This window comes from Bufo bufo, chromosome 11 (genome assembly GCF_905171765.1).
Source record: "Bufo bufo chromosome 11, aBufBuf1.1, whole genome shotgun sequence".
Classification (NCBI taxonomy): Eukaryota; Metazoa; Chordata; class Amphibia; order Anura; family Bufonidae; genus Bufo; species Bufo bufo.
Window position 1 is genome coordinate 13,100,327 of NC_053399.1, and position 14,789 is coordinate 13,115,115.

At 45.6% G+C, this 14,789-nt stretch overlaps 2 protein-coding genes across 2 annotated transcripts in view; one reads left to right on the top strand and one right to left on the bottom strand.

The window, feature by feature from the left end:
* Positions 1-14,789, top strand: part of LOC120982490 (cholesterol 24-hydroxylase-like) — a 74,356-nt gene that overhangs the window by 55,126 nt on the left and 4,441 nt on the right. The window lies entirely within an intron of this gene.
* Positions 773-12,138, bottom strand: LOC120982494 (extracellular tyrosine-protein kinase PKDCC-like). Its single transcript, XM_040412685.1, has 7 exons — positions 11,629-12,138; positions 7,464-7,586; positions 4,462-4,733; positions 4,220-4,299; positions 4,044-4,145; positions 2,957-3,136; positions 773-1,395 (listed from the first exon to the last, which is right to left on the bottom strand). The coding sequence occupies exons 1-7, from the start codon at positions 12,115-12,117 to the stop codon at positions 1,289-1,291; spliced, it is 1,353 nt and encodes a 450-aa protein (XP_040268619.1). The 5' UTR covers positions 12,118-12,138; the 3' UTR covers positions 773-1,288.

Here is a 14,789-nt window from a genome sequence, read left to right on the forward strand (position 1 = left end):
CCCAGTCCTACTGCCAGTTTCTGGAAGACACCTTCTTCAAGCAGTGGTACAGGAAGAAGTCTGCATCCTTCAAGAAAAACATGATTTTCATGCAGGACAATGCTCCATCACACGCGTCCAAGTACTCCACAGCGTGGCTGGCAAGAAAGGGTATAAAAGAAGAAAATCTAATGACATGGCCTCCTTGTTCACCTGATCTGAACCCCATTGAGAACCTGTGGTCCATCATCAAATGTGAGATTTACAAGGAGGGAAAACAGTACACCTCTCTGAACAGTGTCTGGGAGGCTGTGGTTGCTGCTGCACGCAATGTTGATGGTGAACAGATCAAAACACTGACAGAATCCATGGATGGCAGGCTTTTGAGTGTCCTTGCAAAGAAAGGTGGCTATATTGGTCACTGATTTGTTTTTGTTTTGTTTTTGAATGTCAGAAATGTATATTTGTGAATGTTGAGATGTTATATTGGTTTCACTGGTAAAAATAAATAATTTAAATGGGTATATATTTGTTTTTTGTTAAGTTGCCTAATAATTATGCACAGTAATAGTCACCTGCACACACAGATATCCCCCTAAAATAGCTAAAACTAAAAACAAACTAAAAACTACTTCCAAAAATATTCAGCTTTGATATTAATGAGTTTTGTGGGTTCATTGAGAACATGGTTGTTGTTCAATAATAAAATTAATCCTCAAAAATACAACTTGCCTAATAATTCTGCACTCCCTGTATATACAAGAATATAACTACTATACTACGGCCTCCTATGTACAAGAATATAACTACTATACTACGGCCTCCTATGTACAAGAATATAACTACTATAATACTGCTCCTATGTACAGAATTATATATCTGACTGGAATTTCTCTTTAATGTAGTTCACTTTCCTTTTTGCCATCTCTACATAACAGATAAGTAAATGGCTCCATTTTGGGGAGTTCACTGTAGTTTATAAGACGCCTCTTTCCTCTCTCGGTCTGTATTCTGACTTGTCCTCATCCATAGATCCGGCTCTTGCAGATCTGTCGTTGAGTCACTTCTGTTTCCCTCTTTTCTCATTAGTGACATTAGCTCCGGGTAGGAGTGCAGCTGCAGGTGGCGCAGAGGTTGCACCCGGGTTCTGGTGCTGGAGAGGGCCCAAAGGAATAACAAATACCCCATGCCAGGTGGGGGGGCCCTGATACCGATTTTGCATTGGGGCCTAGGAGCGTCCAGTTTTGCCTCTGGCTCTGGATATAATAGAGCATGTAGCACTGGTGACCATGACGTATGGTGTCCTGCCTCATCCCTCCTGCATGTCGCTATGACCTGATCGTTTCACGTAGATACTGTAATTCTCATCTGGTACAAACTGGAGGGAATTCTTGGTGAATGCAGTTAGATAGCGGCCTGTAAAAAAAAAAAAAAAATTAAAAGGGGTGTCAAGTTGGCATGCGCGAATCGACTTCGGATGAAATATCCGAAGTCGATTCGCATAAAACTGCGTTCCAATGCTGTACGGAGCAGAAGTTCCAAGGTACCACTTGGAACCGAACCAGAGTTCGGGAAATGTTTTTTTACAGTACAAATTAATTTATGTAGTTATTACCCCAAAGTCTCGCGAGACTTCGCAAAGCAATAACTTCGGCTCATCGGAGCCAATACATTCTAATACTGTACAGAACTCCTGCTCCGTACAGTATTGGAACAAATTTTTATGCGAATCGACTTTCGACAATTCGCTCATCCCTAGTGTCAGGTTTAGAAAAACAATGATCGAATACCATATTAATCAATTATGAGTTGAAAGAGGGGGGGTCCCAGATTCAGGACATTGTCTACCCTCTCTCTCTGGAGGACCCAGCCTGCCCATGCATCACAAGGCTGGCCTGTAGATTTCAATGGACACCTTGTAATGCTTCATTTCACCTGCGGAGGCACTGCAGGGAAATTGAATATATGCTTACAGCTGATTGCTGGGAACATTCTGTGATCAAGAGGGTTTTTTAAATTTCAATTCAAACTGATAAAAAAAAATTCTAACACTCAAGGAAAAAAAGCCCCCCCCCCAAAAAAAAACCGGAGCAAATTAATATAAAAATAAGGAAAAAAAATTCTAAAAGGAAGAAGAAATCACGACTGGTTAGTCAAAGCTATTCTGTGAGGGAACAGAGGCTCCAAATGTCCCTAAACTTCGGTATTCCAAACACAAATAGCCTGGACCTGCGCCTAGATCCCAATCAGAGCGTTTTCGTGCACGTAACCCTCACATGGGGACACGAGACGTATGTAATGTATTTCAGAATTTCTCCGCTGAGCACGAAGATTACAAGTGTGTACAGAGAGTTCTGAGATATCGTCAACACCGCGAGCCCTGTGGCGCATTATGTGCTGGCGTGTAATAAAAGCCTCCGTAATATAATCAAAACGTCCCGCTGCCAGGATGGACGTATCTGCAAGAGCCATCGTACACCCCAAATATAATTACCAGGATAACTGCCGCGATAGGGATCTAAAGAGCAGGGAGATGCTGGGAAACGCCAGGGAATTTACAGCAATCCAGCGCTGAGACCTCATAAAAGGGAAGGGCGCTTGGGATTGAAGAGGAAATTGGGGTAAAACACGGGGTGAAGGAGGAGGAGGGGCGCAGGTTTAGAAATGAAGAGTGGCGCATCAGTCACCTCTGCGGCTCAACCTGTGTTCATTTTAATTGTATATATAGCGGCATTATTTATAGTTAGAGCTATTATTTGAGAACTGCATAGCGATATTTACCTAAGCATTTGGCGGCACTACTATTATTCGCCCAGTATGGTGGTGGCGGCATTTTATTAGGCAACTGTATGGAGGTGCTGTTTGGGCACCGATGCTTATTATTAGGCACCATATGGGTATTAGTATACTGTATGACCGTACACCATATGGGGGGGGGGGGGGCACCATCAGAAAGTACCAGTCGCAGGCTACGTACCAGTCCATGTCTTCTGCTGACTAATGACAAAGTGGCGGCACTGCGGACGACGTTTGCAGAACTCGGCGGCCTCCTCCGCGCTGTGCACAGACAGCAGACATCCCTGGTGGTTATAGGACGGCCAGCAACGGAAATCTCCATCCGTGTCATTCATGCGGAATCCTCTCAGCACGGTGTAGTCTGCGACATAGAGCGCGAGAGGGTTAACTTCCTGAAGGATTGGGCTGAAGTTAACTCTTGCTGTATGGAGTCCTAACATACATCTCAGCATGGTTTCACCCGTTGCAAACCTATTCTCATATTAGCAGCACCTGGCATCTGTAATCTGTGCTCTGGATGCCAGTTCACGGCGGCAGTCAGGGGGTGCACTACCGTCACCGCTGGGCCAGTCAGGACAAAGAGTGAAGTGTCAGGAGGTGTACCAATACAATGGGCATGTGACTGGCACTGAGGAGGGACAGGTGGCTCATACTCTTGATGGTACTGTTGATGGACACGTGGCGGGCACTCCTGATGAGGCATATAGCTGGCACCGTTGAGGGACGTGACACTAGCACATTTGTGATGGGGCATATGGCTGGCATTGTTGACGGACATGTAGTTGGCACTCTTGATAGGGCATAAGGCTAGCACATTTTTGATGGGAAATATGACTGCCACTATCTGGCTGGCACTGTTGATAAGACATGTGGTTGGCATTTTTGAGGGACGTGTGGTTAGCACATTTGTGATGCGGCTTATGACTGGTGATGGCGCTTGCTGCCTGAATTGTAGAGAGAGCATGTTCTGGACACTACTAAAGGGGCATACAGCTGGCACTGTTGAGGGGCATATAGCTGGAACTGAAGATGGCAGACACTACTGATGGTATATAGGGCGGGTACTGTTGATGGCGCTTGCTGCCTGAATTGTAGAGAGAGCATGTTCTGGGCACTACTGAAGGGGCATACAGCTGGCACTGTTGAGGGGCATATAGCTGGCACTGAAGATGGCAGACACTACTGATAGGACCTATAGCTGGCACAATAGACAGGGCATGGGACACATGCCAATGGCGCCCTTTTCCTGGGATGATAATGTGGCTCACCGTGTAAGTGATGCTCCTGGCTCTGACTCATTCCCGACTTGTACAGGTTTAATACGTCGTCAAAAGCCTCGAGCGTCTGATTTATCCCGATGTGTAAATCTCCTGCAAGAAAAAGGGCGTCAGAACCTGGAACTAAATGAATCGATAGTCAGAAGGAAATATGGAGGAGAGGATACCTGTCACGTTCATGATGTCATCGAGGAGCGGCCGCAGGGCAGGAGGGGCAGCGTGAGGTAAGAGGTAAGTGAAGAAAAATCTGAAACATCAAAAATCAGCGTTACTTAGTGAATCCCATACAGCGAGGTAGTGAATGACCCCCAAAAGCTACAAATTTGTAAAAAGCCCTGATTTGGCGGAGTCGTACATCACCATATTTAAAAATGATGGATATTACAAAACGGAGGGTTTAGCGTTTTACCTGTACGCATTGTAGAGGTTCCTCTTCTCGTTGGACCCCGTGCACCTCCCAGTCTCGGAGCAGGTCACGGTGAATGTCCTGGCGGGGAAGGCGAGCGCACAGTCTGCATCCTGTCTACACGGCGGCTCCTCGCCGTTGGCATCATCCATGTCAGTCACTTTTAGGCTTCCGTCCACCAGGACAAACTGTCTGGGCTGAAAATCCAGGAGGGCGATGGAGCCCATGGGCGAATTTGCCAAATAATGCAGCAGCTGCACCAATTCCCAACAGATCTGTAAAAAAAAAAAAACATAAAAAATGTGAAATAAATCCATCATCGCATCGCTGACGCCGTCTCCTGTGCGCCCTATACGGACAGATTGTAGCGCGTTCTAGAATATACTCGCCGACTTCTGATGCTGGTGTACTGGGAGACTGGTGGTTGCGGCTTGGCACGACCGTGTCCCTTTGTATACACTTTGGGCACCATGGCTGTGTCTAGTGATGCAGTATCCCAGTGCCATCTATACTGTGCCTGGGAAATCTGCCAACTATTCCGGGAGGGTGGAGGTCTCTCCCTTTACTGGGAGCCTCCCTGATGTCCCAGGGAACTGCACCTTTAGTCCATGTAGTACTGGTATTGTAAGTGGCGCTGGGAAACTGCATTAGCGCCTGCGCCCTAATAAGGAGATGCGGTCGCATAAAAAAGGGTGTGGTTTATTGGATAAGGGGTGTGGCCTGATAAAATGGGCGTGTCCATATGCTGTACAGTAGGATTTCTGTTTTCAAAATACAGAGGGGCAGATCTACTAATAATGTCGCACAGGCTTTTATTTACTATTCTGGACCCTTAGAAAGTCCGAGAGGGTCATCATTCCCCCTATGCCATTTTTGGCGTTAAAAAGTCACAAACCCCCGCTTTTGCGACTTTTAAATACCAGTTAGATGTCAGTTGCAACTGGCATTTTTATACCAGCCTTGCCAGTTTCTGAGCTGCCGTAGATTTCAATCTGAACGGACTGCCAGAGGAGGCCTCACATTCCAGCTCCGGCAGCACAGGCCCTATCCACGTGTTGTAGCACACGCCGGTGTTCTGCCACTTTTCTATACCCGGACAAAAGTCTATACCCGGAAGTGATGTAGCTGCACCGGAAGTCACGTGGACGCGTTGGAATCAGCTGGAGGAGGGGTTGTGCGCGCTGCGCAAGCGCATTCGGCTAAAGTATGTTAATCTGGCAGAACGCCGCAAGCCCGTAATCTACATTAATTTGTACCTTGGCGGGCTCGCTTTGCTCACCACGCATTGGGCTTGGCCTCGCTGCGCTCGGCCTTTGCTAAAACTAACTCTATGCCGCCATTGATAGTAAAGAAAGAAATGGACGGTAAAGAAAGAGATGGATAGTAAAGAAATGGAGGGCTGGGAAAATGCAGGGGCGTTCTGCCAGATTAACATACTTTAGCCGAATGCGCTTGCACAGCGCGCACACCCCCTCCTCCAGCTGATTCCAACACGTCCACGTGACTTCCGGTGCAGCTACATCACTTCCGGGTATAGAAAAGTGGCAGAACACCGGTCTTCATCAATCATTGCAAATCCTGCACCAAATGTATGATAAAATTTTATCTTTTTGCCAAACATTCTGTCTGTATGCCATAAAAATGTGCACCAAAAAAACTCTCTCGTCTACAAGTGTACACCACCTATAAGTTGGCAAAAAAAATTTGGTGTACAGAGGAGCGTTTCACGCCCCTTGCCTGAGAAACCACACCTCATTTCACATAAAGCCACATCCCCTTGTGTGTAAAACTGCTGGTAAATGTGATGCACAGTATGCACACTGTGTATTTTTTGTGCAAAATGTCCAAAAAACTGGTGCATTTTCAATAGTAAATCTGCTCCATTGTGCTCTGGGAATGGTTTTCGAGTATTTTTCCCATAGAAAAAAAAATGTACGTTAAATGTAACATAATTAAAAATCCACAAAGATGTAAAATGCTTGAAATCCATGGCGTTTGTGTACAAGCATTTGACAATGTGAGTCTGAGGCCTCCATCAGCTGTGGGAGAAGGACACGGGGACAGCGAGCAGCAAGCAGAGATCTTGCAAATGGTGAGGAACTGACAAAGCCTATGAAAAAGTTGCAAACCTTTTCATTATTTTGTAACAATTGCAACTAAGGCTACTTTCACATTAGTTTTCAATTCCGCAATAGAAATCCGTCATAGGATCTCAATAGCGGGAGAAAATGCTTCAGTTTTGTCCCCATCCATTGTCAATGGGGACAGAACTGAACGAAACGGAATGCACCAAAATCCATTCGGTGGTGCTCCCATAGCGGACAGCAAGCAGCATTTTTCTGTCTGCGATGTGGTGCGGAGCAAGACGGATCAATGGAGACGGATCCGTTTTCTCTGACACAATAGAAAACAGATCCGTCCCCCGTTTACTTTCAATGGTGTTCATGGCTATAGAAGACACAATACAACCGGATCCGTTCATGACGGATGCATGCTGTTGTATTATGGTAATGACGGATCCGCAAAAAAACGCTAATGTGTAAGTAGCCTTAGTTGCACGTTGAGACTTTGCTGCGGCCACATAGCTCGCACTGTATCATGCTGTGGGGTGTCCATAAGTTAATACCAGGAATGCGGGGCCATAAAAATTCCCTTTCGGCCCTGGGTCCCTTACAGTATAATGACTATCCGGATGACCTCTGACCTGTTTGCTGGGCCACTTATATAAACACAGATCAGAGCTGTCCCCTGAGCCAGTGATTGAGCTGTGAACTGCCCCCCTGTGTCCCTGCAGAGGGGACATTGCATGACATTAAGCAGGCTGTTTGCACAGACCTCTATGGTAATCCCTTTTGCTGGGGGGGGGGGGGAGAATCCTTGACTCATTAACCATCGCACAGCTGGAGGAAGATTGCATAGAGCAGGGGTGCAATGGACTGCAAGAGGTCCCCAGCTGTTGCCATGCATAGGCACTGAGACAATTGCCATTGTTTGCCTTTACTTACTTTAAATCTCTCCTCCCAGGGGGTTTGCAGGAGCTGAATCATCTCCAGGGGAGATCCAAGTTCCATCATCGCTGTGACCCTGATGTCAGAGGGGGCGCCATTAACATAGCACTGGCCATGTAGCTGCAGAGAGAAAATTAAAATGATAAACCACAATTGAGGGACAATGCACAAAAGAACCTATGTCATCAATGAGGCATGAGGCACGGTGTGCCCCTGTGATTGCATTGGCCTCTGTGGCGCTGGTGAAGAATGTCTTCCTCCACTATAGCGTCTGCTGTGACCTGTGACGTCCACTCATTGTCCTCGGATAATGACGAGTGTGAGATGTGGACTGTGTCTTCAGCTCATTGATATCTTCCTCCATTGTCCCGGCCCAATCAAAGATTGCGTTTGCTAATTAACTATGACACCCATTAGTAAATAGAGGGTGACGATTACCGAGTGTAAGACTGGGAGTACATACAGCTGGGTGACAACCCCTTTAAAATGAGCAATGGTGGCCACAGTGGTTGTCACCCATTAAAACTCTTTTTAAAACACGGAAGATCCTGTAAATATCAAGTGGCGCTCTGCAGGGGGCGCTGCACACTGTGTGCTCCATACAGAACGGCATGGAGGCGCCGTCAGTTCTGTAATACACATGTAACGCAGGCCTGTTTATCCAAGGAAGTGTCCTGAGGAGGCGTGAGGCTGACACTGGCCTCCTGCTCCGTCCCCTCTGGGGTCAGGCCAGGTCTCGTCGCTCTATCAGGGCATCAGAGTGGGGAGGGGGTCTTTATCATCTCATATATGGTCAGCTATTGGTTTCAATATATACTACATTTCCCATATCAGGAAGATGGACAACCTCTTTAAGGTCTAGATGGATAAGCCATTTAGGTTCTAGGTGGACAGCCACTTTAAATTCTGGATGGGCAACCCCTTTAATCTTTATGTGAGCAGCCTGTTTAGCCTGTGTAGGAATACAAACCCTTTAATCATTAGATTTAACAGCCCCTTTACATTCTAGATAGACAACCCCTTTAATCTCTAGATGAACAACTTCTTTACTTTCTAGATGGACAATCCCTTTAAATCTAGATGGCCAAACCCTTGATGTTCTAGATGGACAACCCCCTTTAAATTCTAGATAGACAAGCCTTTTTAATTCTAGATGGACAACCCCTTTAATCTCTAGATGAACAACTTCTTTACAATCTAGATGGACAACTAATTTAAGGTCTAGATGGCCAAACCCTTGATGTTCTAGATGGACAACAGCCTTTAAACTCTAGATAGACAAGCCTTTTTAATTCTAGATGGACAACCCCTTTGTGTTCTAGATGGACAACCCTTAAAATTCTAGATAGACAAGTCCTTTAAATTCTGGATGGACAACTCGTTTTAGTTCTAGATGGACAACCTATATGAACAGGTTAAAACAAGATTACACTAAAAAGTGTTCAATGTCCAAGTCCAAGAACTGATTCGGGTTTATCTTTCCTCATCGCCTCAGCTGTAGGCCTCTTTCACACTGGCGTGTGCGCCCCTTTGCCGTATTGCGGCCCGCAATACACGAGCACAGTCCGTGGGGCAGCCGCAGCGGATCGCGGACCCATTCACTTCAATGGGTCCGCGATCCGGCCGTTCCGCAAAAAAGATAGGACATGTTCTATCTTTTTGCGGAACGGAAGTACGGGACGAAACCCCGTGGAAGCACTCCGTAGGGTTCCGTTCCGCACCTCCGGATTTGCGGACCCATTAAAGTGAATGGGTCCGCATCCGTAATGCGGAATGCCCACGGAACAGCACCCGTGTATTGCGGATCCGCAATACGGCAACGGGCAGCACACGTTCGTGAGCAGGAGGCCTTAGGGTCAAAATGTCTTTGTAAAACATCAAGTAACGCTATGTATACAAAATGATGAAGATAAGATGGATTATGCTATGTATCCATATTATGGGGGAAAAAACTGTGGGAAATAAAAAGAAACAAGTCTTAGTAAGACAGTTCATACTCTGCCCCAATAATGGGCTGAAATGGTGTAAACTGCACGTGACCATGTTCTCCGTATCTTCTGATGAGCCACAGAGTCATGTCCGCAGATGACGTCCGGATGGATCTGTGAGCCCGGGTTACAGTGAGGCCTCCGTACACCCAGGGGCAGGTTGGAGGTGGAATAGATTGACACAAACTCCCTGACCAGCACTGAAGGTCTTTGAGACCACTACTGAGCACTGGACTAAAGTGTCATCACAAAATGACCTAGTGTTTAAATCCAGTTTTTATTTAAAAATTATTTTTTTTTTGAATTTTGGGTGATTTTTTTTTTTACATTTTTCTTTCTCACTATGTGTATAATCTTGCAATTTTCACACTGGCCACTAGGCATAAATATCATAATACCGCCTTTTTTTTTTTTGACAGGAGGGGACTCCACTGACTTCTGTGGGGCAGTTTTCTAGTCATGCTCTGTGACCTGTATGGAGGTCAGGAGGGAGTAGATCAGCTGTAATATCACCTAATGTGAATGGTGGGTCCTGCCTTATCTATACAGAGGTGTTACTTGTCATTTTAATTCTTCCTGTAGTGATAATGATAGTGACAACTGAAAGGTTATCTGCACAGAACAGGAAATCATAACCTATTATTAGACCCTAGTGGCCAGTGCGAAAATTGGATTCTATAAATTTGTTAAAAATATAGCGACATGGAAAAACGAAAAAGAAAGTCACCAGAAATTGTAAAAAAAAAACATGTTTCACCTACAAATGTGATTTAAACATCAGGTCATTTTCTGAGGACACATTCCCTTTAAGCCACCACATGGCCGGACTATCATAGGAATCTCTATCCAGTCACAATCAGGTTAGGATAATACACCCAGGACTGTGAGTATAAGGCCTCATGCACACGACCGTTGTTTTATTCCGTGTCCGTTGTTCCGTTTCAATGGGTCCGTTGAAAACTCGGCTAATGCACCGTTTGTCATCCGCGTCCGTGATCCGTGGTTCCAGTCCGTCCAAAAAAATATATAACCTATCCTATTTTTTTCACGGAAAACGGTTCGCGGACCCATTCAAGTCAATGGGACCGTGAAAAAACGCGGAGGCACACAAGATTGTCATCCGCATCCGCATCCGTTATTTTCTTATCATTTGCATGGCAAACTTGACTTCGACTTTTTTTTTACTTTCCTTCATGTCTGGTGATGCTCCAAAAATAAAGGAAGACACACGGAAACAAAAACGGAAACGGATCACGGAACAATGCAACCCCATTTTACGGAACGGAACACAACAGCGGTCGTGTGCATGAGGCCTTAGTGATAATTCCAAAATATCCCACCCGTTATCTTCTGCCACCTCCAGAAGATACCAGTCCAGAGCTGAGAACTGGAAGATAAGCGGGGGAGGGGACAGGGGGTGTAAGGATGACAGCAGGGTGGTGAACCACGGAGCCACTAATTACTTCTCTCATATGTTTACAACTGTCACTTATGGGGCACCTTTGATGTGTGGACGCTCTGATGATTAATGACCTCAAGAGGGTTGTGCACCGGAGGCCCTGGAATATGGATTTGGAATAAGGGAACCTCATCACTTGGGATCCCAGCCCCATAAAAATGATCTATCTACGTATTATGTAAAATTTTGAATTGTGATTTTGGAAAAAATTCCCTTTCAGATAAAACCATGCCGATATTTAATGTCACAGTATTTAACGAAGTCACCCACAACCCTCCAAACCAATGACCCTTTCCCCAAAGAAAAGAACCCATTATAATTTATAGCACCACAATGCAGATGGTCTTGAAGCCTGGACTCATTTTAACGCCCCCGTTTTCTGCTGCTGCCGCTGGCGCCATCTTGCCTTCTGGCATTATTCTTCTAGTGGACAAAATGCCAGTAAGGCACCGATCAGCCACAACATCTTCATAGGAATCCAGATGATGGTCCAGTCTGGACTCCATTGGAAGCCCCCGATTTTCTTTACCTCAATGCCAGTAAGGCACTAATCAGCCACTACATGTCTACATGCCTGGAAGAACATAGTCCTCTAGAGTTCATGGCATCCTAATGCAGATTATCATCCAGTCTGGGCTGATCCTTAACCCATTAAACCCCTATGTACGATTTTAAATACACTGACCCCTAGTTTCCAGAAATGACTGGACCTTACCTGGATTATCCCTGGGTGGCGGAGGATCTGCAGTAGAGCAATCTCCTTTTGCAGTTTATAGGTGGCCAGTCGGTGGCATCCAGAGTGGTCTCCATACTGCTGGACACATTGCTTCACGTCGTTACCCTCCCCATGGACGGACTTGAGGGCGATGGATTTGCCATTCACTAAAGTTCCTTTTACCACCACCTTGGTAAAACCTGATCCGATATACTGCAGCCCTGTCATATAGGCAAGATCCTTACAGGTCAGTGTCTGAGGAACCTCAAGGTCCACCTCCGCGGCCTCCTCTGGGTCAGTTGTAATCCCCAATAGGGTTCGATAGAAAGATGCCAAATCTTTGCGTCTCTCCATGATTTCTCGCCTCATCTGCCGGCTGTGTTGGGAATACGGGAACGGCTTGTCTGGGCATCCTCCGGGAAAGGAGAACTTCAGATACAAGGCTAGGAGCATGAGTGAGGCTGCAGAGAAGATGATGTGTCCTTTCATTGTGCTCTTCTGGGCAACGTCTCACCTCTATCTCCTCTTACTGTAAAAGAGTTCATTAAGAAAGGAATGCCTGCCCCCTGTTTGGCTAATGGGGTGGGTTAATTGGACTGTGGACACCCACTGAGGAGGGTCTAATAAAAGTCATCCCTTACCTGACCTCACTCTGCAAACTTTTGATCCCTGGGTACAGTCAGCTCTCTGCTGCCACCTAGTGGACAAATGTGGGAGCAGCCATGTCAAAACTGGCGCAGAAGGGAACATTCCAGGAACTTGACAAACACACAATAGGGGCAAATGTTTGCATAGTTTTACAATCACAAATGTACGATATTTTCAGGCAAATATTTTGACGGACGTGACAAAGATTCACTGTGGGTTCCAAGATTGCATTGCCATAGGGTATTGGTATATAAATATGTAACATGCAATATTAAACTGTATATAACTCACATACTGACACACTGTAACAGACTACAGCTATGGCAGCAAGAGTAGGTCAAGATGGTGATTTCGACTTCTGAATGTAAAACATCGGTGGAGATTTATTAAAGGGTTTTTCTGACATTTTACGACTGATGACCTATCTACAGCGTAGGTCGACCAGTATCTTATTGGTGGGGGTTTGACACCTGGGGCCCCTGCCGATCAACAGTTTGAGGAGGCAACAGCGCTCACAGTAGTGCTGCAGCCTTTTTTCAGCTTTATCTAGGCTGAGTGACAACACATTTATCGGTCTCATGGTCTAGGACAGGCATCCTCAAACCGCGGCCATCCAGCTGTTGTAAAACTACAACTCCCACAATGCCCTGCTGTAGGCTGATAAGCTGTAGGCTGTTTGGGCATGCTGGGAGTTGTAGTTTTGCAACAGCTGGAGGGCCGCAGTTTGAGGATGCCTGGTCTAGGAGCACCTCGGGTGAGCGCGATACCAAGATACTATACAATGTATGGCGCTGTGCTTGGTGAGCTGAGAGAAGGCCGCAGAGCTCACAGGAACACCAAAAACAGGTGGAGGTCCCGGGTGTCGGACCCCCACCGATCAGATACTGATGATGACTTATCCAGAGGATAGCTCATCAGTAGTAAAATGTCAGCTAAGGCCACATGCACATGAACGTTGTTTGTTTCCGTGTCCATTTTTTGCGGATAGGATGCAGACCCATTCATTTCAATGGGTCCTCAAAAAATGCGGACAGCACACCCTGTGCCATCCGCATCAGTATGTCCGTTCCGTAGCCCCGCAAAAAAAATATAACATGTCCTATTCTTGTCCGTTTTAGGCATTGTTACAATGGATCTACAAAAAAAAAAAACGGATGGCATACGGATGTCATCCGTTTTTTTTTTTGCGGATCCGCAATTTGTGGACCTACGGTCGTGTGCATGTAGCCTAAATGTGGCAGAGTTCTGTCTCAGTATGCACCAAAAGATGAGGGTACATGCCTTACACCGCATTTTGGTGCCCACCTAGATGAGGGGGTGTTGCTTAAAATAGGCGGCCAAATTGCACTGCAAAAAGAGGCGTAAAGTTACACGTATCATGAGCCACAGTGAAATATTTGGTGCATCTTTAGACTGTCTGGTCTGTGTAAATATTAGACAGATTCAGTCAATCCGCCCCAGTGTTTTCATTTACCAGAAGCAAGCAGGGGTCTTGGAAAGTGCAAGAAATCATTATATAGTGGTTCAACGCAAAACGGTTGAGCTTCCTAAAATCGAACCCTTTTAAAACCTTGGCATCATCAAATACGTCAAAATAGAGGTGGAGTGGAGGTGTCACACTGATCATTGTACGGAAAGGGTATGCTGACTATATAGGCAGGGATCAGCAACCTGCGGCGCTCCAGCTGTTCTGAAACTACAACTCCCAGAATCCTCCTTTCGCTTCTGTGGGAGTTACAAAAAATAGCAGAGTAAGTGTGCATGCTGGGAGTTGTAGTTTCAGTGAGTGGCGAAGGTTGCTGACCCCTGGTATAAGGTGTGAGGTTTTATCGCCATCTGCTGGTGATTAGTGGGTACTATTGGTGAAAATATTCCCTGTGAAATTCAATTGCTTTCCTTAGCCCCAATGCTTTTCTCCTTGCTTTACGTGAAGACGCCATTGTTATTCAGATTGAGATTTCTTAAAATCGAGTGCCTCACGTCTGTCTACAGAGCCTAGAAAAAGTATTCCCACTCCCCTGGACTTTTTCAAGTTTTATTATCATATTGCATAGGATTTTATGACAATGATCAGGAGAAAGGGGCTTATTAACATTAAAATGACTAAGACACAACAAATTTTAAAATGTGTAAGTATTTACCCCCCCCCCCCCCATAAAAACAGGATTTTGAATAGGCACCTTCGATGCAGGTTTGCACATGTGGACATGACATTATTCCCCCATTTTTCAATGAAGAACTGAATTGGAGTAAAACAATGGTGCTGTACAAAAAAGCATGAAAGACTACAAGGGGTTAATACTTAAATAATAAAATAAAATAGAGCAAATAAGTATTTTCACACTTGCGTTTTTCTTTTCCTTTCCGTCCTAGGGGCTCTATACCGAAAAAGAACTGATCAGGCATATACCCATGCATTCTGAATGGAGAGTAATCCGTTCAGGATGCATCAGGATGTCTTCACTTCAGTCTTTTTGACTGATCAGGGCGGAGATAATACCGCAGCATGCTAC